Genomic DNA, 25,311 nt, shown 5'->3' on the forward strand with positions numbered 1-25,311 from the left:
TTAAAAGACTTTGGTACAAATCTCAAATGACAGCCCTCAGCTTGCTATTTTCAAAATCAAGCCTCAGTCTTGTGAAAAATAAGCATAGGAGGTACCAGTATTGCAAACTGAAAATTGTAAAACAGAACCATTGCTTCTCTAATTCAATTTACCAAACACAAGAAAATCAATAAGAAACGTGCCTTTGCATGTTGCATTCATTTTTTTTGCCAACTCTCAGTCTCATTTCTCAAGTGCAGAAACAACAGGAAAAAAGCAAAGCCTTGTTTAGACTTTCAAAAAGAAATCCAAGCTGTGAAATTTTCCGGACAGCTTATATGCCTCTGTAGAAGAAGACTTAGAATATTTAACGAGAACAACATCAGAAATATTCCAATATATATGTGAATTTTCAACTCTCTCACTTCCTCCCCTGAAATTAATTACTACAGATGTAATTATTTTTGAATGGTTCTGAATAGAATTTTTGTACACATTTTGATGTATAGCTATTTTACAGGTTCTCCAGCAAGCCAAATGAAAATACCAGCTTGCAAACATCTTTCCCTTTGCAGTAGAATGTGTCATGACAGCACCATGATCCTGACAGAAGGAACATCTGGAGAATTACTACTACCCATCAGGTGGGGGCCTTGAGTGTGCTAAAATAAATAAATTTCTCGTAAGTGACTTACATTCTAAATACTTCAGTAAATAATGATTTCCATTCATCTATTTCCATTTTTACTCTGTAGGCAGAAAAATGACACTTCTCTGTTCTCATGACTCCTTTACTTGTCACGACTTTCCCTTTCCCTTTTTCACTTTCTTGGCTTCCTGATATATCGTTAAAACAAGCGCTGCCTTTTTTCTCAAATAACTCCTTTAGCATTTGCTCTGGCTTTTTCTCACAACTTCTTTTTAATCAATGCTTAAAATGCCAAATAATTTTCTCCTGTGTCCTGCTCCCCCACCATTAAATTATCCTCTTATGCCTGAGACATGACTTTATTTTAACTCTAGTGACAAGAAGCAGGATCTGACAGAAATGGTGTAACACTGTTCCGGTGATTCATACAGGGTGGAATCTGTCAGCGCTGCTCCAGGAATATTAAGAAAATTAAAGCAAGCCCCAGAGAAAGTGGCCTGGAGAGAGAGATGGTCCCACAGAGGCAATGGGCCATGCAATGGTCTGGGTTATTGAGCACCACCAAGAAGGTGGAATCTGGGCCCTAATTCAGTATAAACACATGCCCGTGTGTCTGAGACTGTATTCACAGACACAGACACGTCAAAGTCCTTGTGTTTTTAATATAACACTGTCCCTTTTGGTCACTGCAACAGACAATGTGGGCCCTTTAGGGTCTAGGAGGTAACTGGAGTTGCTCTGCTGGGTAAAGGCTGTGTACTTGCTGCATGGACATGGTCCTGCAGAAGAAGCTGGAGAACACACACCCCCTCCACCCTCCCCGTGACTAGGCTGGAAGGCTGGAATTGCTGAGATTAATTACCTTCATTTGTTCTTCCTCTGCTTTCAGATCTGTATCTTCAAGCGTGACACGTTATTGTCCCCATTCTCTGCCAACAAGCTACCATACATCTTATCTATTGCTCTTGACTATACCCTGCTCTAGCTGTATCCCTAATTTCCAACTTACTCTGCCACACAAGACTGTGGTAGTCATAAATGAGCATCTCAAATGAACCTTTGTTTAGGCTAGATGCAGCACTTTTTTTTTTTTTTTTTTTTTTTTTCCTGCTCAGATCTGTATTGAGATTTTCCCTTCAGCAGTGGGAAACTGCTACTGATACTCTCAGGTACTAGAATGTGCTGCTCTTGGATGAGGAGTGTGTCCTTCTCTCATTTCCAGCCTGGAAAAAGCTCCTGAAAACCTGGGGGGTGGGAGAATGGATGTGCTCAATTCTTTCTTTCCCTTCTTTGGCACATGGAACTCAGGTGGCAGATGTGCTTGCACATGCCCCCAGATGTACCAAGACGGTTGTTCACCACCTTTATGCACTCTAAATTTGGGCAACCTGCAGGAGAACACATGTGGAAGGAATACTTTAATCTCTGCTTCTTTTGGTGCCAGTAGCCAAAGAGAAGTAGGTATTATATACATTGTGGTCTTTCTCTGCCACCTTCCAAATCTCTCTGCCGAAGGCTAGTGGCAGAACTGGCCATAGACTGAATCCATTGTCCTCACAAGGGCTTTCCTCCTTTCAGGAATCAGATTGACCGCTTCAAGTCCCTCTTACCGTGCAAAAATAGTCTAGACTGGTCTTACAAGAATGGCAGATCAGACCAGGTTCCTTGCTGTTATCTTTCATCAACTAAATGTGTGTTTTGTTTTGGGTTTTTTTCCTAAGTGAACCAAGCCAGAAATTTCCATGAGAAGAAGACCACATCCATAATAACTCCTTGGAGGGACAGGGCCTGGATGCATAATGCAGAACTGTGCCGTCTCCTCAAGACATGATTGAGGGCTCTGAGCACTATCAGCGCATGAACAGCAGCTCTTACAGTCATTCAACAAGTAAACTCTACGGCCATGTAGTTAGTGCCTCGCTTTTTCAGTTATTTCTCACTGCTCAGGTAGAGAGGAGCACAGCCATGCCCGCTCCCTGGGGCTAGGTGCTCTGTCACAGCAGGCTTGGCAGATGCTGCAGCTCAGCATCCTCAAAGCAGATTAAATCCCAGTGCTGGGAATCCACTGTCCACGTGCTGCATCAACGAGAAACACAGAGAGCCTGTGCTTGTTAAAAAAATAACATTAAGCACGGAACGAATCCCCCAAACGCAACAACAGGAGTGTCTGGGCTTAAGCAGAAAGCAAAGAGCTCTAAGTAATTCCTGTTCCTCCCTGATTCTCCCAGGACAGAGCACCTGTCACACACTACCATGCCAGCAGGACAAACTCCACTGAACAAATTTCTGCTCACCATCACTGCCGCATGCGCAGGTCGTAGCTTCAAATAAAGGGGGAGGGATAGAGCTACAAAATTATCTTAATGACAGACATACACAAAACATAAATGCAGTGATTCTTACAGATTTTCAATTCGCTTCTTAAATTCATTAGTTTTGTTCTTAAAACAATTATTGTTGATGTTACAGAGCAACCACAGGACCCTGAAGGTGCCAGCAGCAGAACAACTGCTTCTGGCATCCGTGGTGAAAGAGGTCCTACCTCCTGCTCGTACTTCTTCGTAAGGAGAACTGAATGATTTTCAGTGCATACACCCCCCTCAGCACGGCACGGCTCCTTTGCTTCAGGCTCTCTGTTCCACCTGCTTTCTGCCTGCATTATACCACTGGCACAGGACTTTTCTTTCCAGTAGTTTCTGTCGCCAGAAACTTTTCACAACTCTGCTTGCCTGAGCTGGTCAAGGCAGAGGCATCTCCAGCTCTACAATCTCCCTGTATGCCAGCCACTGGAGACTCTTTCCTGTTGTTATAGTACTGTATAATCTAATTACCGCTAGCAGAACAATTTGTCTTTAAGGAAAATCTCTAGCCTGTCACATTCTATTATCAGGCTCCTTTGCCCTTTAAAAGTTTCATTATTAAGCACATCCTTTGTGTTGCTTCCTACAACAATCTGGCAAATATAGAAATGGAGCTAAACCGCTCTCATAAGAAGCTCTTGTTTTTATAAAATGGCATTAAAAACATCGTTAATATTACAGCCTTCAACAATTCCACAGAAAATTCAGCAAGCCTAAACTGGCTACCAATTAAACATTCCCAAAATACTTCCTAGAGCCTGTCTCAAGGGAAGCAGCCAGGTACAGGTCAGGTGAAGAGGAAGAGAGCTTGCACTCTGATTGCAGCATCCTTAATACAAAAGCAATTTACTGATCAGATAAAGGTAATGGTCTTAATCGAATCAGAAGCAGATACCAACACACTGACCCACTACACAGCCCGCTGGCAGTGTTTTGCAATGCATTAGAAGATTAAAACAGAGATTAAGAGCACTTTTTGCAACAGCACCACGCTGAGCTGCAGGCTGCTTTCTAGCCCAGACCCTCACTTCGACTTAGAAACCCTCCCACCCTGCTTCTGCGATGAACCTTGCACAGCCACGAGCGGGGCTTCTTGCCACTCCCAAAGGATGCTCATCCCAGCTTTTGTTGTTAAATAAAACCCACAGCAACATCCACCAAAAAATGCATTGCTAAGTCAAACTATCTAGCCACAAACAGCTCAGAAGGCAATCTGCTGGTAGCTGGTACAGGTAGGTGTAAAAATAAATAAATAAATTAAAATAAATTAATTACCACCCTTGTTTCAGGGAGAATCACTGCAACACTGGATGTGTGTGCCTGGACAGCTCACTAGCTTCTAAATCACCCATGTTTAAAATGTGGCTTCAGATAGACAAAAGGAAAATATTTTGATTAGCTTGACAGAGTGTTGTCAAGGTAATTAGAGTCAAGTAACTATAGATAAATAGATAATTAAAAGTAAATTAAAATTAAATGAAAAAAAAGAAACTAAAAATCCTAACGCAATTATTTTCATTATATATTCTTTTACTTCAGCAAATTATTTTTTTAATTTAATAATTCCTCTCAGGTACTGGGAATAACACAACTGGTTTCTGCTCAGTGATGCAAACAGCTGCATAAACATGTATTAAAAGCCACCAATTTTCATTTCAAATCAGTTAGATTCAGGCAGAGACAAACTCCCAGTTCAGGAGAGCCAGCACCCTCCAGGTATCAAAGCCTGGACGTGTCCCAGTCAACTTAACTGCCACAGAAGTTACACAAGCGAAACCCCATCCACTCGGCATAAATAACATGCTCAGACTGCGTATTTATTTTGCAGCTTACAAAGCTCATCCCTGTAGGAGATCTGCAGGATAACAAAATACTTCCTGCACTCACATTTTCAAAAATACATGTCTCTCAGAATCTGTCTTAATCCCTGATCTCTTTCTCGCTGCACAAACTATTATTTCAGACATGGAATAACCAAATATATACTTTCTAAATCGATCAATTATGGTATTATTAAAAGAATATCAAGCTCAGTGGCAGAGTGTAGAACAAGACCAAAACAGTATCAGATAGATTTTTGTGACTAAGCAGCAAAATGTCTTCATTCAACTACAGCAGGTCCAGGTTGGGAGCAGGAGCTGGGGGGGGATGCCCAGTGGTCCCAGTGGTGGTGGGAGGCCTGCGACCCCGACCGGCACAGCACCACAGCACGGCCTCATGCCTCAGCCAGACCAGGGCTGGCAGCCCAGCTGCTAAAATGTGACTCGGAGGTGGACGTGGTGGCCCAGGAGGTGTTCACAGCAAGGTGCGTTGTTTCCAAACGATGTGTTTTTCCTTAAGAAAGCCTAGCGATGCCAAAACCAAAGCTGTCAGTGTCAATCTCTGGCACGCCTGTACTGTTTGGCATGGACGGACTCTGGACAGGATCGTGAAGAAGTGTCATGGCACAACAGTTTTCTTAGAACAAAAACCTGAGATTTTTGTATGGGCCTTGCTGTAGGGAAGTGCAAGCGCAAACAAAGACGACTTTGCCCGGCAAAGGGGAGTGTGCAGATGTGTTGCCATTTAACGGGAGTTTAAGCAACACACAGATTGGTTCTCTCACTTTGACCATTAAAAACTCAAGCTCTGTAGCTATAACCTTCAAAGAAGGCAGATGATATTCTTCTTTTAAAACTGTTAAAGAGAAAATTAATCGAGATGGCTACGTAAAGTTAACAATTCCTCTGTAAGTGGGTTGGTCCCACACTTTCTTAAGAGTCTCAATTCCCATTGCAAAGTTCATAGTGAATCTATGAAGACACCTGTGATCGGCTTTAATTTGGTCAAGAAAGATGTCTCGGTTCTCAAGGATCACCATAGGAAGCTCCAGCTATCCCTATATTTACCTATTTACATATGGAAGATCTAATAAAAGATATAAGACATACAGGGAGATAAAAAGTTTAATTTCACCACAAGTTTCTTTCATGTAATCTTTCTAGCATATCTTGAGCCACAGCCTCTGAAAACCCTCTGAGGAACAGCTCTTTAGTCTCTTCGTTTCATACTGCAGATGTGCAAATTAGTTTCCAGGATCTGCAAGCGGCAGAGGACTACTTCTGCAAGGTGGCAGCAAACCTTCCAGAAGAAGAAACAACCCTGACTCACAGAAGATGGAAAGCAGGAGGAAAAAAAATAAAGTCAAACCAGTTTAAAAGTTAATAAAATAAAATGAAGTAAAATCAAATGAGAATAAATTTTAAAAAATAAAATAATATAAAGGCCCAGTAGTCAGCAGACTTAAAAGGCACATCCTGCACAAACAAATGTCATTCCTCACCTGCCTAATCCCTAAGCGATAGGCAAGGATGCGGTCCACAGCATCGGGGTTCATCTGGGTCCACTGGAGGCTGTAGGAGTACACGCGGGGTCTGTTCTGCCACAGGGGGTTGTAGGTGTCGTAGTAGAACTCGGGAGCGTAGGCTTTGCCTGTAGGAGATGGAAACAAAAATGGGGAAAACAAAGAAACCAGAAGATGATCAGGCAGCCAGTTTTGGAGCCAACTGTTGAGGCCCAGCCTGCAAACCACCCTCTCCCCCTGTGTTTCAAGTCATTTTGTTAACCACCTTCTTCCAGAAACATGTTTTGGAGTTATTTGCCTCCATCCATGTCTTAAAAGGGTTCATGGTAATGGTTTGCCTTTATCCTTAACTCACTCCTCAGTGGCATCTGTGGCCCAGGTGTGGGCATGGGAGGGGAAAAATTAAGTAAACTCCTAGCTGAGGCAAGCTGGAGCGATGTAACATGCCTCTGCACTAATTTTTCATGGCCCAGCTGACTAAAACAGAGATATTGAAACAATCTGCACTACACTGAGCAGAGGAAGACTCAGTGACAGCTGCTGTACCTGGCACAAATAATACAAAATGACATCTGTGAGCTGGAGATACAAGATGGATAATGCCAACGACTGCTGCCTTCATCACATCTTCCCTCCAAATTCCCAAGTGAAAATGCACATAAGCCGTCCTTCATAACACCACAGATGTGCACGCTGTTACAGTACATTATTTAGCTGAAGATACCGATTTGCACAACAGAGGGAACTGACATCTCACAGTGCATTTGGGTACACAAGTGTTTCACTAGAATATTATAGCCTTCACGCTTTATAAATATGAAAAACTTAAGGATGATTGCCTGAACACATGACAAAGCACAGCTTGATTTCACTAAATTTGAGTTCCCTTTGACTTAAACCCATTAATACTAGTAGCACTTTTACGTGCAAATTACCTTTGCACCTCTAGAGTATCCCACAATGAGTAATTTGTCTCTAACAGCAAAAATGACACGGTGCCCAATCTGTTTGCCTCACTGTGGGCACACAGTGGCATCTGAGAAGCAGTAGGGTAGCTGAGCCATCTAGACCAGGTAGAAGATATGACACAAGAGCTAAAGAGACCCAGGACCTGCTAGAGCCATAGCTGCAGCTGCCTGTACCATCCTAGAGCATCTCACATACCACAGGGCACCTCTGTACAGGCAAATGAGTTGAGTCCGTGAAGGTTACAATATGGCAGGGGCAGGGGTGTCTGCAAAAACCTTTGAGGGAACCTTACTCCACTGGAATATGCGATTCCAATATACCCAAAAAAGTCTCAGTAGATTTGTCCTAAAGGAAAGTCAAACAACGTTAGAGCACACACCAGTATGCGCCAAAGAGACATAGATCTGTTTTCTATTTTTAAGTTATTTTGCAGTGAACTTTTTCTAGCATGTCATACTAACAAAGCAGCATTGCTTCCGTTTCTTAAAACAAAAAGGGTTGGATTGACTTGCAACAAGTTTTAACAGCTGGATTTGTAGGAAGCATTGTTAACCACCAGGTTTTACCTCGATTGATACAACGGCAATAAAACCCCAAGTCAAAGACTGACCAAAAAAAATATGGAAAAAAAAAAAAAAAGAGTGCATCCTTGTGGAGAAGGACTTGGGGGTACTGGTGGATGAAAAGTGTATGTGAGCCAACGATGTGTGCTTGCAGCCCAGAAAGTCAAGCATATCCTGGTCTGCATCAAAAGAAGCATGGCCAGCAGGTCGAGGGGAGGTGATTCTGCCCCCTCTACTCCACTCTACTGCATCCAGCTCTGGGGTCCTCAGCACAGCAAAGACATGGACCTTTTGGTGCAGGTCCAGAGGAGGGCCAGGAAGATACTCAGAGGGCGGGAGCACCTCTCCTGTGAGGTAAGGCTGAGCTGGGTTTGCTTAGCCTGGAGAAAAGAAGACTCTGAGGAGACCTCATTGCAGCCTTTCAGTACCTAAAGGGGACTTATAAGAAAGATGGGGACAGGCTTTTTAGTCGGGCCTGTTGTGCTAGGATGAGGGTTAATGGTGTTAAAGTAAAAGAGGGTGGATTCAGACAAGGTATAAAGAAGATGGTTTTTATGATGAGGGTGGTGAAGCACAGCAAATTGGCATGATTGCCCAGAGAGGTGGTGGATGCTCCATCCCTGGAAACATTCAAGGCCAGGCTGGACGCGGCTCTGAGCAGCCTGAGGGAGCTGAAGATGTCCCTGCTCACTGCAGGGTGTTGGACTAGATGGGCTGTAAAGGTCCCTTCTGATCCAAACCATTCTATGATTCTATGAGCTTTCACGGAACAGGTCCATCCCTGCCCTGACTGGCTCTGCCTCCTTTCTCTGGAGTCTCTATCTTTTGAGATTAATGCTATTAGAAACAGGATGGGGGCAAACACAAATCAGGCTCTGCTGCATTAAATGCTACATTTTATCACTTGGATTATGTAAAAAAGAGAAAAAACATGGGAAACCGAAACATTTGCAGAAGTTACCCTCCTGTGAAGGTCTAAAAGAGACTTGCCGTTAGAGAAAAACAGAAGCAGAATGAGGTCTTTCCACCTCCCAAAGCTTAAACCTCTGTCCTTATCCAATTTCTGCAGGGATTTTGTCAGTGGGAGTATTACGAAATGCAATGAAAAACACAGGACAGTCTCATGGGAAGATGTGGTCTGCCTGCTCATGCCGACCTATGAGATGGGTATGCATTCATTACACACCTCCTTTAATTCAGATATTAGGAGCTTGTGCCAAAATACACACTGTATTTAGGTATTTTCTCCTCAAAACTATTTTAATCTACAGATGTAAATAGAGATGGACGGGAAGGCATGTTGACCTAGAAGTCTGACAATTTCAGTCATCAGAAAGGTAGTGAGAAGAGGGGAAAAGTGCATTAAAATTCAAAATTAAAAATTAAAAAGAACAGGTGCAAAGGAAAAATCATATGAATATACACCAATCTTGTAGTTATTGATCAAGCTTTTATCTGCAGGTGTATCATCTCCTCCAGCCAAGCTTTTCTTTTCAAAAGATGAAAAGCCCTTTTAGCCAAGATATTTTTGCAAATTGCACTGTGAAGGTGCCCCGTCAATTAGACTGGACTAGAGCAGATATGCTAGTGCTGAAGTGGCAAACAACAATAATCCAAGGAAAAGAAGCAAAGCAAAACTGCTATTTTGAAAAATGAAATGTAAGATAAATGCAATGAGCACCAGTGGTCGGTAAGATTTGTTTTCCTTATTTATGTGCAGTGGAAATAATGGAGAAAAGCTCATGCTGAATGCAAATTATAATGTTCCTCCTTCTACTGCAGAGGGACATAATGGCATCTCTGGGGGTCTATAGAAAGGATCCATAATTAGATGCTTGTCACAATATGTGCACTTGAACAACACAGTCACCTTTTGAGAAATAATGAGGACCCATGAAGAGCTGCATTACTCTAAATCCCTCCAAACAGAAGAGCTTTCTGGTGTGAACGGAGACGCTCAAAATCTAACAACACAACATTAAGACCTTAACTTCAGAAGTATGAGAAAGCTGGGCAGTGTTTTAGAGTACACAAAGAGCACACGTCGCCTTTGGAAGCACGGGAGCTATGAGACACGTGGGCAGTCTGCCTGGGCTTGGCAGGTGTCCCCCGTCACCACGACTGTCTGCTCTCACTCTGGACAAACAGCCTGAGCTTGCCACCACCCAACCGTGCCGCTTCCACAGGCAATGCTGTTCATCAGAGATTATCCTCCACTAGAGAAATGAGGAGATGATGAAGGGTGTAACAGACCTAGCCATAGCCCTTGGCTTGGCACAGCTTGACTGCGGGGAGGCAGCAGCTTGCTTGGAGGAAAGCACCTGCAGCAGGTCAGCTCAGCAGCCAGCTTCAAGCCCTGGCCATGCTTGGAAGAGGTTATCACACATTCCCCACCTGCAAAGATGTCTCAAGCACACAGAGCACAGGGCTGTTGTTCTTCATACCCCAATGGGGCATCCCTTGGGGCTGCCAGCTCTACATTGACCTGCCTTTCTTCCTGCAGCCATGTCGCCCTCACCTTTCAAAGGCAAAACCTCTTTTGTTCTGATATTTCCCTGGCTTACATCATTTGCCCTTTTTAAGCACAGGCTACAAAAAGGGTCTTCCCCTCACTCCCTGTAGCTTTTGCAGCATACAAATATTTATTGAAACGTTTCAGGACAGGCAGGCGGAGTTCAGTCTGCCCCTGGGACCAAACCTTGCAAGGCTTCAGCTAACTGGAGTTAGCGGTGACCAACTGACCACTCTGCTGTGGCCCATGGAACGGGATTTTGGTGCACTGGGAGGGACCCCAGGTCTGTGCCAGTTCAGATACATAGGGGGAAATGGAGAAATTCTCCTCGGTTCTCAGGAGAGGGCTGGCAAGAGCAGCAGCATGCTGTGGCCATCAGTCAAGGGGCAAAGGCAGGGCAGCTTCTGCAGGCAGTTTCTACGGATCCAGGAATGCTGCATCCCTGGAAAGGGCAGCCTCTCACTGACATGCTCCAGCAGGTCCCGAGGGAGGTGAGTTTAATGCCATGATATTTTTTGTGTCTGTTAAGGCAATCTGAACTTGGGTTTAGAGCTCCATTAACATGTACTAGTCTTAATTAATCCCTCCCTCTGTGCTCGCGCTGCTGGAATCCAAGTAACAGTGATGCTTGGGGCTCTGCCAGGGAAAGGGTACATGACACAGTTTGATGTGGATTTTATTGTTTGTTTTCCTTTCTATCACTAACAAAACATGTTCCTCCTCCCCCCCGCCCCCCTTCTGAATATATAGCAGGTGCAAAATAAAGAAGGTTGGGATTGTGCATGCAGGGAGTGTGGGAGCCAGGTAAGGAGAGGTAATACTGAATGCAGTTTTGCTCATCTGGGTTGGCCCCTGTACAAGACAAAAATGCATAAATACACAGACCGAATGTTTGAAGATTACACTGCTAAAATACAGTGTGAATTCCTCCCCAGCACGCTTGTGGAGTCCACCCAGTGTGACCAGCACAATGACACATCCTGTGCACTTGTTGCTGTTGTTCCATCAACCTGAATGCATCTGCATATGAAGCCTACGATTATCAATTACAGCTAACTGTGCTTCTGGGCACACAGAGGTTGTTCACGATTTTAGCTATCTCCCTCCTCAGTTTAGCACAGGGGGAAGAAAAAAACCCCAGCACCCAATTCTCCACTCCCATTCATGGGAATTCACAAGCATGTTCCAGCCTGGCTGAAGCTCCCGAGTTGTACAAATGCTGCAGAAGGCTGTAATTATTCGCAGTGAGCAGCAGTTTTTCCTTCCTATGTCTTTAATGTCAAGAGGCCAAACAGCTTTTTTTTCTTGGGCATTATTGATGCTTTTTCTGCATCTCTACTTAATGCCCAGCAGATCAGCAGCCAGGGGAATATCCTGCCCAGAAACCCTCTTCCAGAGCAGCAGCCAGAGGCTTCATAAGAGAGTCCCTCTCTCCTTCCTCTATCACTGGAGTTAAAATTTGCTTCATATTAATTTCTATGGAAGTCTGAAATATGACTTCAGGGAGATGTGATACCAGATCTCAAGAAATATTGATCTGAGGACATGACTGTGATTAATTAACATGGCACAAAGCAATACATGTCCCAAGGTCCTTTCTGAGTAGCAGTTCCCAAACACTAATGTGTCTTCTGGGTGGGACAAGAATATAGCTGCTTCTAAGATGTATTGAGTGTGAGGACTTACTCAGTTGAAGAGTACTTCAACTGGTGGATAGCCAGCTAGGGACAACTTAAATAGGTATATTCCTAGGGAAAAAAAAAAAGAAAAAAAAAAAGGCTTATTGTCTGCAGGCAGTAGCAGTTATCTGAGCCAGCTTCAAATGACACAGCATCTGTGCCAAAAGCAGCATGGCTGCTTCGCTGATGTGCACAGGCAGAAGAAACCAACGTGGTGGCTGGCAAATCAGTTCTGAATGCAAGCAGAGCGTGGAGGCTGCGGTGGTCCAGTGGAGCATTTCCCTGCGCTCACCATTGAGCCTCAGCATCTTAGGAACAAGCACCAACAAGGATGTGCCAGCACTGCTCTGCTATTTGGCACCAGGCACCTGCAGATGAGCAGTAAGTAGGGCATTGTACAGCTATTGATATGAGGAAGAAACTAGTCATTGTATAACAACGTGGAGAAAACCCATGGAAAAAAATACTTAACAATGTTGAATTGGGAAAATATGTCCATAGAGGTGTTTTATGTGAAGTCTGTGTATTGTTTTTCTGTTGACTGGTTGCATTTGTTCTAGGTGCACTCCCTTCAGTAACAGATGTACCAGCACTGCTTGCCACTGTACAAGCAGAAGCTCTGTTCAAACGTGTGTGCCACGGGGATGGGCTGCACCGCTCAGCCTAAACCCCACTGAAATGCACCCTGGCCTGCCAGGAAGGAGATGATCCCTGGCTGAAGGTTTCATGGAAACAGTGGGATTTGGGAGAAGAGGAATGCAGTGAAATCTGCAGAGGCAAAGGAGGATGCCATTTCCCCTGGGGACAGTGGGAACACCCTTCTCCTGCCAGGCAAACCTCCTCCGAGCAAAGCCAGCCCAGGGATGGGACTCTCTGAAATGGCTCAGAGCTGGCTGGGGACACTTCTCAAGGACGAGAAGCTCTGCCACAGCTATGGCATTGCAACCACCTCATGAACGAGGTAGCCAAGGTGCGCTGCCTATTTCTTCCTTTCTAGCTTGAAGACTCCCCATGACAAACTGCAACATCCCGTTGGAAGCTGGGGTGGTGGTGGTGGTGGTGGTTGCTCCTTACAATGGCATGGAGTGATAGGACAAGGGGGAATGGCTTTCAGCTGAAAGAAGGGAGATTTAGATGAAATATTAGGAAGAATTTGTTCCCCGTGAGGGCGGCGAGGCGCTGGCCCAGGCTGCCCAGAGCAGCTGTGGGTGCCCCATCCCTGGCAGTGCCCAAGGCCAGGCTGGATGGGGCTGGGGGCAGCCTGGGCTGGGGGGAGGGGGCCCTGCCCGGCGCGGGTGGTTGGAACGAGATGACCTGTAAGCTCCCTTCCAGCCCAAACCATTCCATGATTCTACAATCCCCAAGTTTAGTAAGAGAACAGTCTGCAAAACTGCCTGCACAGCTCTGGTACCATCACTGCCTCTGAGCCCTCATCACTCCTGCTTTTGATTTACAGAAATACTTGCCAGCATGGCATGGGTTACAGCAGGGCCTCCTCAGGCACTTGCTAACGCACAAGAAGGAAAAGCTTATTTGAATATAACTGATACGATGCCTTTGTACACGTTTCTAAACAACAATCATTCTTTTATTTAATGTGCAACAGCTGACCAAACCATAAGCAGACATGCATGTTTTTCTGATGTATAGATGAAGTGATGGCAGCTCATCTGTATTAAAGAGCATACTATAGCAGACAGTATTAAAGCATCATCATTTTCTGATGGCTAAGAGTCATCAAGTTACAAGCCTAGTCTTCCTAATTACTTATTTCATAATGAATCTGAGACTGGATCAGGAAGAGGAACAAACATAATCTGTCACTGGTCCCAGCGTGGCAGAACAAATGCAGTGCTCTTCCCCAGTAACAGACTTTCTCACTCACAGAGCCCTTTTGCAGTCATTAGCATCTGTTGTGCAGCATTTGAATTCCTCCAGGCAGTACGTTCAAATATTATCTCCCGACTCTCTACTAGTGTAAGGTCAAAAATGGTATGAAACACAATATGGAACTGATTCACAGAAAACAAACAGAAAAGCCACTTCAGGTGCTTACTGCTAAACTTGTGCTGCATCCTGTGGCACCACTGGGATCTCAGCAAATGCTGAAATACTGTCCTGAACAGAAGTGGGTTGATGCACTTACTCAAATGGGTCCTGAATTGGTACCTATTAGAGATCCTTGACCAGGCACAGGAGATCTTCCTATGGTTCTTTTCAGATCACTCAGTCTTTTATCCCTTAGAAACTCAGGAAAATAATCTAAAAAATTCCTTTCATTTTCGGTTGCCAGTACATGGTTTCCAAAGTAACGTAAGAGATCAGGAACATGCACTGCAAATTTAAATTGTAATGAGTGCAAACACAACCCACTGATTTCAAGCAATGGCAATAAACTGAACAACGACATTCTCTCCCTAATTATAGCAGCTGACTACATACCCCAGATGGAGTTTCAGAGTACCAGGTTAGTGTTTATACTGGCTTGTCATGCAGAAACAAACAGTAGTAACTGTGCAGGCACAGCACCAGTAACAGTGACAGCTTTAGCAGACACGCAGACAGAGCACTAAAGGAATCATCTCCTTGTGATGTCTGTTTATGTTCCCCTTATCTCCGTATCTATTCCTGCTAATTTGCTTGGCGTTAGATGGTTTGCAAATGCAGCATCTTTGCCACCTCTGTTCCATATCGGTAGCACGTATGCACTTTAGCTTATCATGACAAGGAGTTCAGTGTAAGCGATGATCAGGGTGTCTTGCACTTTATAACAGAAGCTATAAATGTTTAGGGAAAAATAAAAGAGAAACAGAGATTTAGAAATGCTTCCCCTTTTGGCAAATACAGCTCCAGACCTTTCTATCTTTAAAATGCATGAAGAGTATAAATCCTAAACAAACCAATATATTTAACTGTGTAAAATACTGGGAGACGCAGAGTTTATGAAAAATGCTGCCCATTACTGTGCTCTCTTTTATTACAGGATATATATTTTATGAAGGATTTTCAGTAAGAAAGAGAAGATACTTTGTTCTTTATTTGCATATACGAAAGGAAACATACGTCTTCTCCTAGATCTGCTCCTCCTCCCAGCGTGGTCCCAATCCTGCAGCCAAATCATCCCCGTCACCTCCAGCCTCCCTATATTCCCACACCTTCCAGCTCTCCACACCCCTGTTTTGGACTTCCCCCCGTCACTGACCCTGTGCCCACCCAGCCCCACTCCAGGCTGGAAGGTGGCTGATACAGAAGCAGTTCAGGATGAACAGCAGAAAGGAATGCATTTCAACATTTGCACAAAGCTCTCCCTATGATTTTTTGGGAACGTCCATTTTCATATAGCCTCAGTCCTTTTGGAAACTTCAACCGGTCAGGTGCCAGAACCACCCGCACACCCTTGTTCTCCCCAGCTTCCATAACAGTGTTAGTAAAGCAAGGTTTCTCCTTATTGAAACCTCATTGTGCTTCGCAGATTAGTCCCCCCTGTGGCTTTCTAGGGTCCTCTGCCCTGTTACACCACTTAGAGGCTCCACTTACAGCCCTCTTCAATATTCTGTATTTCACATGCTACCAGCTTCATGCTGGACATTAGCAGTGCTTTTTCTCCCATAGCAGTCTAGCCCTAACCAAATTAAAAGCTTGCCTTATTCCCTTCTCCAGCCACACAGACACAGATCCCCTCTTCCCCTGCTTGCAACCACCACCAGCCTCACATCACTTATTTTTGGATGATACATTTCATCCAGAATTTTCTGTAGAGCCTCAGATCTTTCCGTTCACACTATTATGTTGCAGGTTTCATCTGCACAACATTGCTAAGGTATCGCTTGGCCAGAACTTGAGGTTTGACAGCAAATAGTGCAAACATGGCCTTCCTTCCCTTATTCCCCCTAAACAGCGACTTCCAGGGACTGGTACTGTTTGGAGTTCAATACAGAGCCTGAGAGTTGCAGTTCTACAGTCCGCACCTGTAGCTTGAATAAGAAAGTTGACGCTGATACTTGCTGGTCAGAGAGGAACAAGGCAGAGCAGGCTGCAAAGAAAAGCCTGAACTAGAGCCCAGAACACCAGACCATAAGCTGGGGCTCCTGCCCTACCAAAACCAGTTTGCCCACAGGAAGGCTTTGGTTTCCAGAAAAGGACAGCCTAAGCCATAACAGAACAGTTTGGCTGAGCAGCTGAAGAGGCATTTAAGTGCATGGTAGTACTAAAGCTAATCAAGTACAAGCATTAATAATAAATAACCCCCACAAAGTAAGTCTATGGGGCTGCTCTTCTAGGGAGTCTTTTGCTGCAGGAAGAGATGACCACGTACCTGCTGCTCCCAGCATCGTGAACATGGGAATGACACTTTCCCACAACTTTCCAGTAAAAGTTTCTTCCCAAGAGGTATACAGATTTACTAATATATTGCAACTTGCAGGAAGGGAGCGATTTAGGAATCAAGCGGAACTTTCAAATGCCTAACTGGAGCACAAAATTAAATGTATGTGTACTCTGTCCATCTCAAATGATTTGAGAGGTTCCCATTCCAGCAACAGAATGGTCTGCTTTGAACCAGTAAACCCACATCCCAGTTAACACTTAAACTAATACAAGTTTATGCCATGGAGTATACTACACATTTCATCCATGAAACGCCTTCTCCATGTGCCCTTAGTGATTCCTTCCCCATTCCCCCCAGTTCTCCCGCAGGGATCCCCAGCCTCCCACTTGCAGCCAGGACCACAGCGCTGTGATCAAATGTCTCGCCAGCAATAACCAACAATAACGTGACATCTGCTGGCTGTGCCGTGGAAGAGCTCGCACTGCTCTCTGCAGTTCCTCCGCCTTCCAACACGGCATTCGCAGTAAAAAGCATCATTCTTTTTTCCACTGAGACCAGATCTCACCAGGAACTAAACACAACGTGTTGCAGAGTTTCATTTCAATTCACTTGAGCCTAAGATGTCCATGTTTGTTGACAAAAAGCTTCAATACAATTTGAAATTAGGTTTATAACATGGTACAATGTATCTGGATTTCCTTTCAAACAGGGCATGACAAGACGTGACCTGTGTGATGACATTTTGGGTGACAAATAAATCCAGTTTAGAACAGTCTCTGAAGCTGGCTGATTCACACACGCAGCCCCCTGTTTATCGGAGAGCTTTCTACAAGCTCACGTGTGTATAGGGACATCCCATAATTTCTTGTAATAATTTTTGTAGCCAAATATGCACCCACTTGTATATACCTTACATATATGCATCCAAGCATGCATGTTTGCAGACACGTGTCAGTGCCTGACTGGAAAGCAGTTACCGAAACAAGGTGAAATACAGCTCAACAGAAACAAAAGCGAAGCCTCTGCTCAAGGTGGAGGCGGTAATTTACCTGTTGCTGAAGTGAACTCTACAGAAATCCCCCGGGAATTGCAGGCGTGTAAGGGGAAAGCATGTCACTTGCCAGTAAGTGCTAAAGACCTGATAAATGAAGGATGAGTAGGGTAAGGAAAGGGGTGTCATACAGAGAGCAGGAGGCTGCCGTTAAATCGTAAATAGTAATGTGTCACTACACGCACATAAAGAAAATGGTGGCCTCTGACAAGGGGGCAAGCTCTGACAGTGCCTGGCAAAACACGTATCTCAGGATCAGAACGCAATACTGAGTCACAGAAGAAACATTTGCAATTGGGAGACTACATGGCTCTGTTGCAGTCTTTTGGGAGCAATGCAAGGAACAGGCAGCAGCCACTGGACCATCTCCATCCCGCTGCCACGGTGCCCCCCCAGCCTGTGGGTGAGACTGGAGCCGTCGCTGCATGCCATTCCCGAGCAGCCCCCCTCGCTGCTGGGTACTGCAGGTCTGCACGTCGGTCCCAGCTCAAGCCCTGCTCCTCACCCAGGCTCACCTGATACTTCCTAAGCTTGTCAGGACTTCCTAGGCAGGGGCAAGCTCTCCCCTTTTGTCACTCAGAGGCACGCAGCTGCCTCACCCCCATCCCTTCCCTACCATGGGCTCCCCAGTTCCTGGTAAATAAAACTTGCAGCTTTTATCTTGCAGCTTTTTTCAATCCACTCCGGAACCAACACACAATAGCTTCAAATCAGACAAGCGATCAATCATTTTGGAGGAAGAAACTAATCAAAATGCGAGCCAGTAACTGAACTGCTCCTGCTTCCCACAGGCAATACTGAAATGCAGACTTTTACTCCTCCCTGGGCACTCCCTGGGTCAGCTCTGCAGTGGCGATGCTCTAGGGCTCCCTGATAAATAGTAAAGTTTCTTCAGGCTCTGTGGGCTTGAACCACTCCTGAAATTATTTGCAGCAACCACAGCAGGCAGGATGGGGAGGGTCTGGTTCAGCTCCAACATAAACTGGAGTATGTTCTTCACTCCCGTGTTCCAGGCTCTCCAAAAATACACCTCTAGGGTGCACCTGCTCCAGCAGCAGAGCAGCCGGCCCATGGAAGAGATGCCTTTTATTCTTGGTGGGGTTTTTTCAGTTCTGTTTATCCAACATAAAATAACTATCAGCAGCCCAGAGCATCACACACAAGTACTTACATCATCCAGGGAGGCAGCTCTGTGTTCTCTAGCTCTTGGGGTCACTCGTTTGGCCCCCAGATATAGACCTATACCCTATAGCTCAGCTACCAAGAACCTTCTACTCCAAAAGCTGCACCATTCATCTTTATTATTCCACAAAGCATCCTGTGGTCAACAAGAAGGAATGTGTTTATTCTTAATTCAGTCTCTGGAGGCTCCTTTGAAACAGCCTGGGACATGGTGGCGAAGCAGAGAGGCAGCAGTGATGCTGTGCTTGGGGATGTCTGGCTGCAACTCGCCTCCCTCACCTGGGACCACAATCTAGTATCCTGAAACACTGCAAACCATGGAGACCAAAAGGACATCAGACATTTAGACACATTCCTGGAGCCCACATCCACCAGTGCCCGAGAAACTCTTTTCCCATCACCCTGGCATGGCAACTCGGTAGCCACCTACAGTGCGGCTTGCCATCAGGCCAGGAAGCAGGAGATGGCAGTGCCTCTGTGCTGGGCTCCAGCTCATGCTGGGCGTGTGGGGCTGGTCACTGCTGAAAAGCTGTGCCTATGACCCGGCTTCGTGCTGTCATTTCCCTCCTATCAGCTGCATCGCACTGCAAAAGGAGAACCAGGCCAGGCTTACCCGGCCCTTGCTTGGCTTTCAGGCCTGACCGCACAGAAACACAACTAAACCCGGACAGCACCTGCAAGCAGTAGCTTCTCAAGTGGTGCGATCAGCTGCTGCATTCGCAATCCTTTCCTTTTTTGGGTGAACTAACTTTATTTTCCTTCTCCTAGGGCAGACTTGCATTAAAAACGAGTAAGGTTGAAGCACCGTGAGAACCTCAGATAACCCCTTTCTCCACTCCTCAAATTAGATACTTCAGCCTCAGGATGGAATTAATTAACTTCATTTTTCTCTTCTTATTAGATGACAGGAAAAGCACGGTTGAGATCCAGCAATAACACCTTGTCACCTTTGCTAAAAGGTCACATTTGGCAATGCCTGCCCTGCCGATGAACTCCAAAAAAATAAATATCCCAAATTTCCAAACTCTGCCGAGTTTGGAAATTAATTGTCAAGACTGGCTCCGAGTCCACTACCTCTACTGGGCTTTGGACCAGCAGGTTGGTGAAAAAAACCTGTTAACACAGTAAGAACTGTCTTTCATATTTGACCACCTGCAGTTTAAACTGCCCTGGTCAAGCATGTGGGGTAGGGCAGCAATCTGCTTCTGAGGGGGCTGGCAAAGCTCCTCTTAATTCAGATTCTCCACCAGCAGGAGCGAGTTCAGCGGGAAACAAAACAACATCAATACTCTGCGTGTTTCGGAAATGGTCTTTGCTGTTGTACATTTTTAGAAGACACTCCGGGCTCAGTAGCACTGTTATAATCTCCACAGCCTCCAAGGTCTTTAATTAAAACCAAATACCTACTGTGCCTAGCAGATGAATGAAAAATAGGTTTTTTTTTAAATGGTAGTGATACTCCAGGAGACATTCTAAAGACCACACAGTGAGAACATAGGTGACATATGGTATTTGACTATTTTTTCCACTTCCTAGAGTTCCCATCCATCCATGACTGTCCCTAGGTTGGCAAACTTCAGAAATATATACAAGTGAGGAGATAAATTACAAATTCTGACATTTTTGCATGTGTTTCTGAATTAAGGTAAGCACTGACTAGTTAATATTTAACTAAACAGAGCCCAACTTCTTATTCCTGAAGTCTGAAAATACAGCAGAGCTCTTGCTGCAGCTGGGAAAGCTGTGGCTGGACTACGGAAGGCTGAGGCTCCCAAACTGGCGTACGACACAGATGCAGAGGACATATGTGTCCCACTCATGAGAAGCAAACAGTGCAGCAAGAGACAAGAAACAAACCTGAAGAGGACACATGCTGCTTCTCCTGGAGAAAGAGATGGTCCATGCCCAACTCCAGCTCCACAATGCATTTTCCTTGGGAAGCAGTGCTACTGCAAGGTGATGCTCGCAAGGGAACAATATGCATGGGAAAGCACTTCAAGTTTCAGACCAAAGACATTTTTTGCAGGGGGGTGGAAATAAAATAACACACTGCCAGTTTGACTCAAGACATGAAACTGGGATATGAGATTATTGTAATCAGTAACACAGTAAGAAATTTTCTCTTATCCTTGGGAAAGATATAAATGTTACTACAACCATCATTAAGCTTTACATGAGAGACTGTAATTTATATAGTCATTTTATAGCCTGTAACATTCATTTAGACTTACTGGAAAGCTAATAACTTATAGCTAATAACTTATAGCCAGCTTGTAACCAAATCTTCCTTAGAGAAACAGTGCTAGAGACAGCAAGGATTTACAGGTAGTTTGTATGGGTGTCTTCATAAAGAAATACATTAATTCTAGCAATAATTCAAATAACTCACTCCGCTGGGTCTCTCCATATTTAAATCAAACAGTCCATGGGTGCTAGAGGAGCCTCAGCTCCATATGGGCTCTCAAGACCCTACCTCAGACTCAGTTTCCCACCAAAACAGAGAGCTTTTTCCACCAGGCTGGAAGGACCCAGCACGTGAGATATATTTGTACCGAGAAAAGGGAAAACAACATACTGAGCTATCAGTGATATTAAACACCTGGTCATTTCTTCCCTCAGCTTCCCCATGACAGTTTTCCACCACCGTCAAACAAGACACTGATACTCCCAATGCAACCAGACTTGCAACGCATCCACGTCCTGCAGAGTGACTGGGACATCACTTGTAAACACAGCAAACTCCACAGGCACCATGCGAGTACTTGTGCCCATTCTAACAAAACAACCAATAGAAGAAAAAAAACCCCAAAATAATAATAAAAAAAAAACAACAGAAGAAACAGGTCTGACGGGGATCAGCTATCCTAGCTGTGCTCAGAAACTTGTCTACAGAAATCAAGGATTTCGCTTGCTTCCAGCACTGGCTCTGTCCTTACTTGCTGCTGCTCCGTGCACTTCTGCTTTATCCAGGCATCCAGATCTTTAATGGGAGTTTTCCCAGCAAATTATAAGCCATCTGCATGCAGGCAAAACCCCTAAGTAGAACAGCAGTTATGAATATGTCTGCACACAGTGGCATTAAAAAGAGATGAAAATGTAAATAATGTAAATGGCTTGCATGTGTAATCTGAATTCCTTCTAAGGAGGAAGGATTGGGAAGAAACTGTCCAGTCCAGGGCACATGTCAGGATGTGTCCCCACCAATGTGCAGTGAGGCGATGCAGTGGAGGTGTACACTTTTGGGAATTTCTTGCGAGAGCAGCCAGTAGCAAAGACTGTCAGGGCAGGTCTGTCGGTGACCGCAGAGGGATGTCACCCAGATCCCAGTGACAGCACCAGCAAGCTAGTTCTGCAGTACAGAATAAAATCACACCAACACAGTGCTGGGACCATCTCCAAACCCTACCTGAAATGCTGAGAGGTCTCCAGTGTGTTGGGGAGCAGGAAAGGCACGCAGGCATCAGCCACCAGCACTGGTGTCACCAGGCAGCCTGTGTTGGCCATTTCGGCACCTTTGCATGGGATCAGGTGTGATCCACCACATAGCACTGCCCGGGATCTGGCTCAGAAATGGGATTGTAAACTGGTATGTGTGCTTGCAATTGGGTTTTTAAAACACAGTTTCAACCCATTTTCTCCATTTTAAAACACTGCATCATTTTCAGATAACTTTAAGGAAAAACTTGGCTAGAACTACCATGCTATTGAAAAATGGTAGGACAAGTCAGCTAGGAAGTGAACTACAAGGTAGAGTTCAACCTGGAGAGTCACACAGAGGCAAGCAATACCAGATGAACCTGAGCAAGGAACAGACAAACACAAAAGGCAATGTTGGATTTACAACCTCACAGACCAGATAGCAAACGAAACAGGTAAGTGTCCACCCACAACTTTTCAGTATATTCAGTGGGACTTTCTGAGACCCAGAGTTTAACTTGCTGGATGTAACTGTTATATTAGACATATCATACCACATAATTAGTGCAGAAGCAAATATAATCGCACTAGTGTTTCTTCATTTCATTTTGCATTGTCCTTCCACAGAAAATTTTCCTGTTTTGTGGGCAAAATGGAACAGAGGTGAACTTGCAAGACAACATAAAATGTCTATGTTATTTTGCATCAGCCTTGCACACAGTGTGCGTTCACAAGGCTCGCTCATAGGGAAGTGAGGTCAAAGGGACCATCAAAGAAACTTAGAGGGCAGGCAAAAGAGTCCTCCCTCGCAGCAGCCAGATCTGTAGATACGGCACACATGAGCTAGACAGCATTGAATACCAGCTTTAGCAGACAGACAGCACCTGGAGATGCATCCTCGCTGATGCAGAAGGATGTAGCACATGGGCATGTTGCAGCCTGGTCCTCAAGACAGTAAGGAGGGAAGCACAAGGACGGGTTGGTCCCTATCTAGTCACAGGTGAAGATCTCCATCCTTTCAAACCCTTTCTGCGAGTACTGCATCCCATTTAGGAGAATGAACCTTACTGGAATAAAACCACATTGCTTCTGTGTCCCTGAATAGGCTTCAAGTAGACCTCTGTGTGTGGCAGGCTTTGGTCCGTGGCTAGATGCCAGTTTGCCCTCAAGAAGCCTAGATCCTCATATACTAGTTTCTTCTTCAGCTAAACCCCTGCTTTTGCCTGTGGGCAAGTGAAAGCGGGGGCTGGGCATCAGAAATCCTGCACCCAGGGAACAGGACTCCAAAAAAAGTTAGTTCATGCTCAGAGTTGAGGATAACCTGCTGTAATGTATCACAAGCTGATGATTTCTCAAAATGGCTAGGCAACTTAAGAACCAGGGGAAAAAAAAAAAAGAAAGTATACTACTTAAAGATTTTTGTATGCACAGATAATTTAAATCCAAATTGCTGGCTTCCATCTGTGCTCTTGACTCTTCTGAGGTTAAGCTATGCTCAAAGTCTGTCTCCCAGCAAGGCAACCATATCCACCAACTACTTAAAAACACAGTCTACAAGACAGGAGTCATGTCACAAAAAAAATGTCTTCAGTCTTTAGTTGCTCTTCTAAATGCCAGAGCTTGTTGGATAATTTTCCTCATCAAACACAAGCAACTAGAGAAGGGGTAGAGTTGTTTTGTGCCCTGGATTCTGGGCAGGAGTGTATCCCTGAGATCAGAGCTCATAACTCAATAAAACACGCAACTGCGAAAGCGGTCTTAGTCTTTGCATAGCGAAGAAGCCAATGATACAGTGTGGAGAAAAGGTTTCAGAGGAGTTTAATTAATTTAAACTGACTGTTATTCCACCAAAACATCAGACTTGTAGCAATGCTCAAGCGTTTGGCTGCACTATTTAAGAAAAGTACAGTACACTCTCCAAGGGTGAGGTGTGGTTTCAAACAGGATTTTAGGTTATGAATCTCCAGCTTACTCCCCTTTACACATTTTTCCCCTATTACCTCTCTTTCTTGCCACATTTCTGTTTCATTCTGTACCGTTCCTGTTTCAAGTGCATAAAATTGTGTTTGAGTTGCCCAGACTCTGAAGTGGTTCACTCACTTTTGGCAGTAGGTGCCTTGAAAAACAGCACTGCTCCTCTAGCCAATCCTGCTGCATAGTCATACATAAATGCATTTTTTTAACTAAGTCTCAATTTCTAACTGCAAAAAAATACACTAAAGACAGTTTAGGAAAAGACATAAACCTTTTCTTTGGTCAGAAAATAGTCTTATTAATAGTCCGTGGTTTATGCCTTATGACTTGTCTATACTGGGACATGCTAAGGTCTGAAGGAGTTTTGTCAGTAATATCTTAGTGCCAAAAAGGTTCCTCACTATTGAGATAATTTCTTACATTGATTTACTGTATCTGCCAGAGGCTTGGAATTGTCTTACATGATTTTGTTATGCTGGAGTAAAAAAAGCAGAAAGTCTTCAGCATACATCCAGTATCTTCACACTACTTTTTGGTATCAAAAAAATCCCAGCAGCACTGAAAGCTGCCTCTAGAAATCTGCATACCATGACCTCCAATTTGAGATGAAACAGAAAAATGGAGGGATGGGCAAGAGAAGCAAATGCCCCCGACATTGTGCAGGGCTTTGGGAACAACAAGATCTGGCATCTTGGTTTGCTGTTCTGCTAAATTATGACTGAGTCAGGGTACAGCTGAGCCCCATGCACTTATTTAGCATCCTACTGCCATCAGTCTGTTCATTTGAGGTTTTGGTTTCTTTTTTTGTGTGTGATTTGTTTTATTATTTTTTTTTAATGTATGGAGAGGAGAGGGAGATTTTAAAACACCAGAGGATGCTACTAACAGCTGTTCATGCACCCAGGAGGGGACTTGTTGTACCACCACCACTGCCTGCCTCGTTGGAGGGACAGGGATAATAAGATCAGTCCCAGGATGCTTCTCAGGAACTTCCTTGTGGGAGGGCTGGGGGTCTTTTTTGGCCTATAAAGTTGCAGGGAGGTAAAAGCTGTTGGAGAGGCAGCAGGGAGCCATCCCAGCACAACCCTCGAGTGGTGTGCCAGGTACTGCTGGTGCGTCGGGCTCCCCTTGATGCCTGAGAGTCAGTGATGCTTGACCTGAGAGTCAATGATGCTCCTCAAAAAGAGCTAGGAGTTGTCCTGCATGGAGAAAACTATCACAGCCCTGAGATGAAAACCACAGTGGAAGACCGATGCAATCCACTTTGGGAAGCCTAGCAGAGCACACCCAGCAGGGCCAGGAACAG

The 25,311-nt window shown here is 44.7% G+C and overlaps 1 protein-coding gene across 1 annotated transcript in view; it reads right to left on the minus strand.

Moving 5' to 3' along the window:
* MDGA2 (MAM domain containing glycosylphosphatidylinositol anchor 2) overlaps positions 1-25,311 on the minus strand; it is a 393,582-nt gene that overhangs the window by 49,511 nt on the left and 318,760 nt on the right. The window contains exon 10 of the mRNA XM_040601984.1: positions 6,311-6,459. Within this exon, the coding sequence (XP_040457918.1) occupies positions 6,311-6,459 (149 nt within the window). The remainder of the gene's footprint in view (positions 1-6,310; positions 6,460-25,311) is intronic.

The sequence above is a fragment of the Falco naumanni genome, chromosome 7 (assembly GCF_017639655.2).
Source record: "Falco naumanni isolate bFalNau1 chromosome 7, bFalNau1.pat, whole genome shotgun sequence".
Taxonomy (NCBI): domain Eukaryota; kingdom Metazoa; phylum Chordata; class Aves; order Falconiformes; family Falconidae; genus Falco; species Falco naumanni.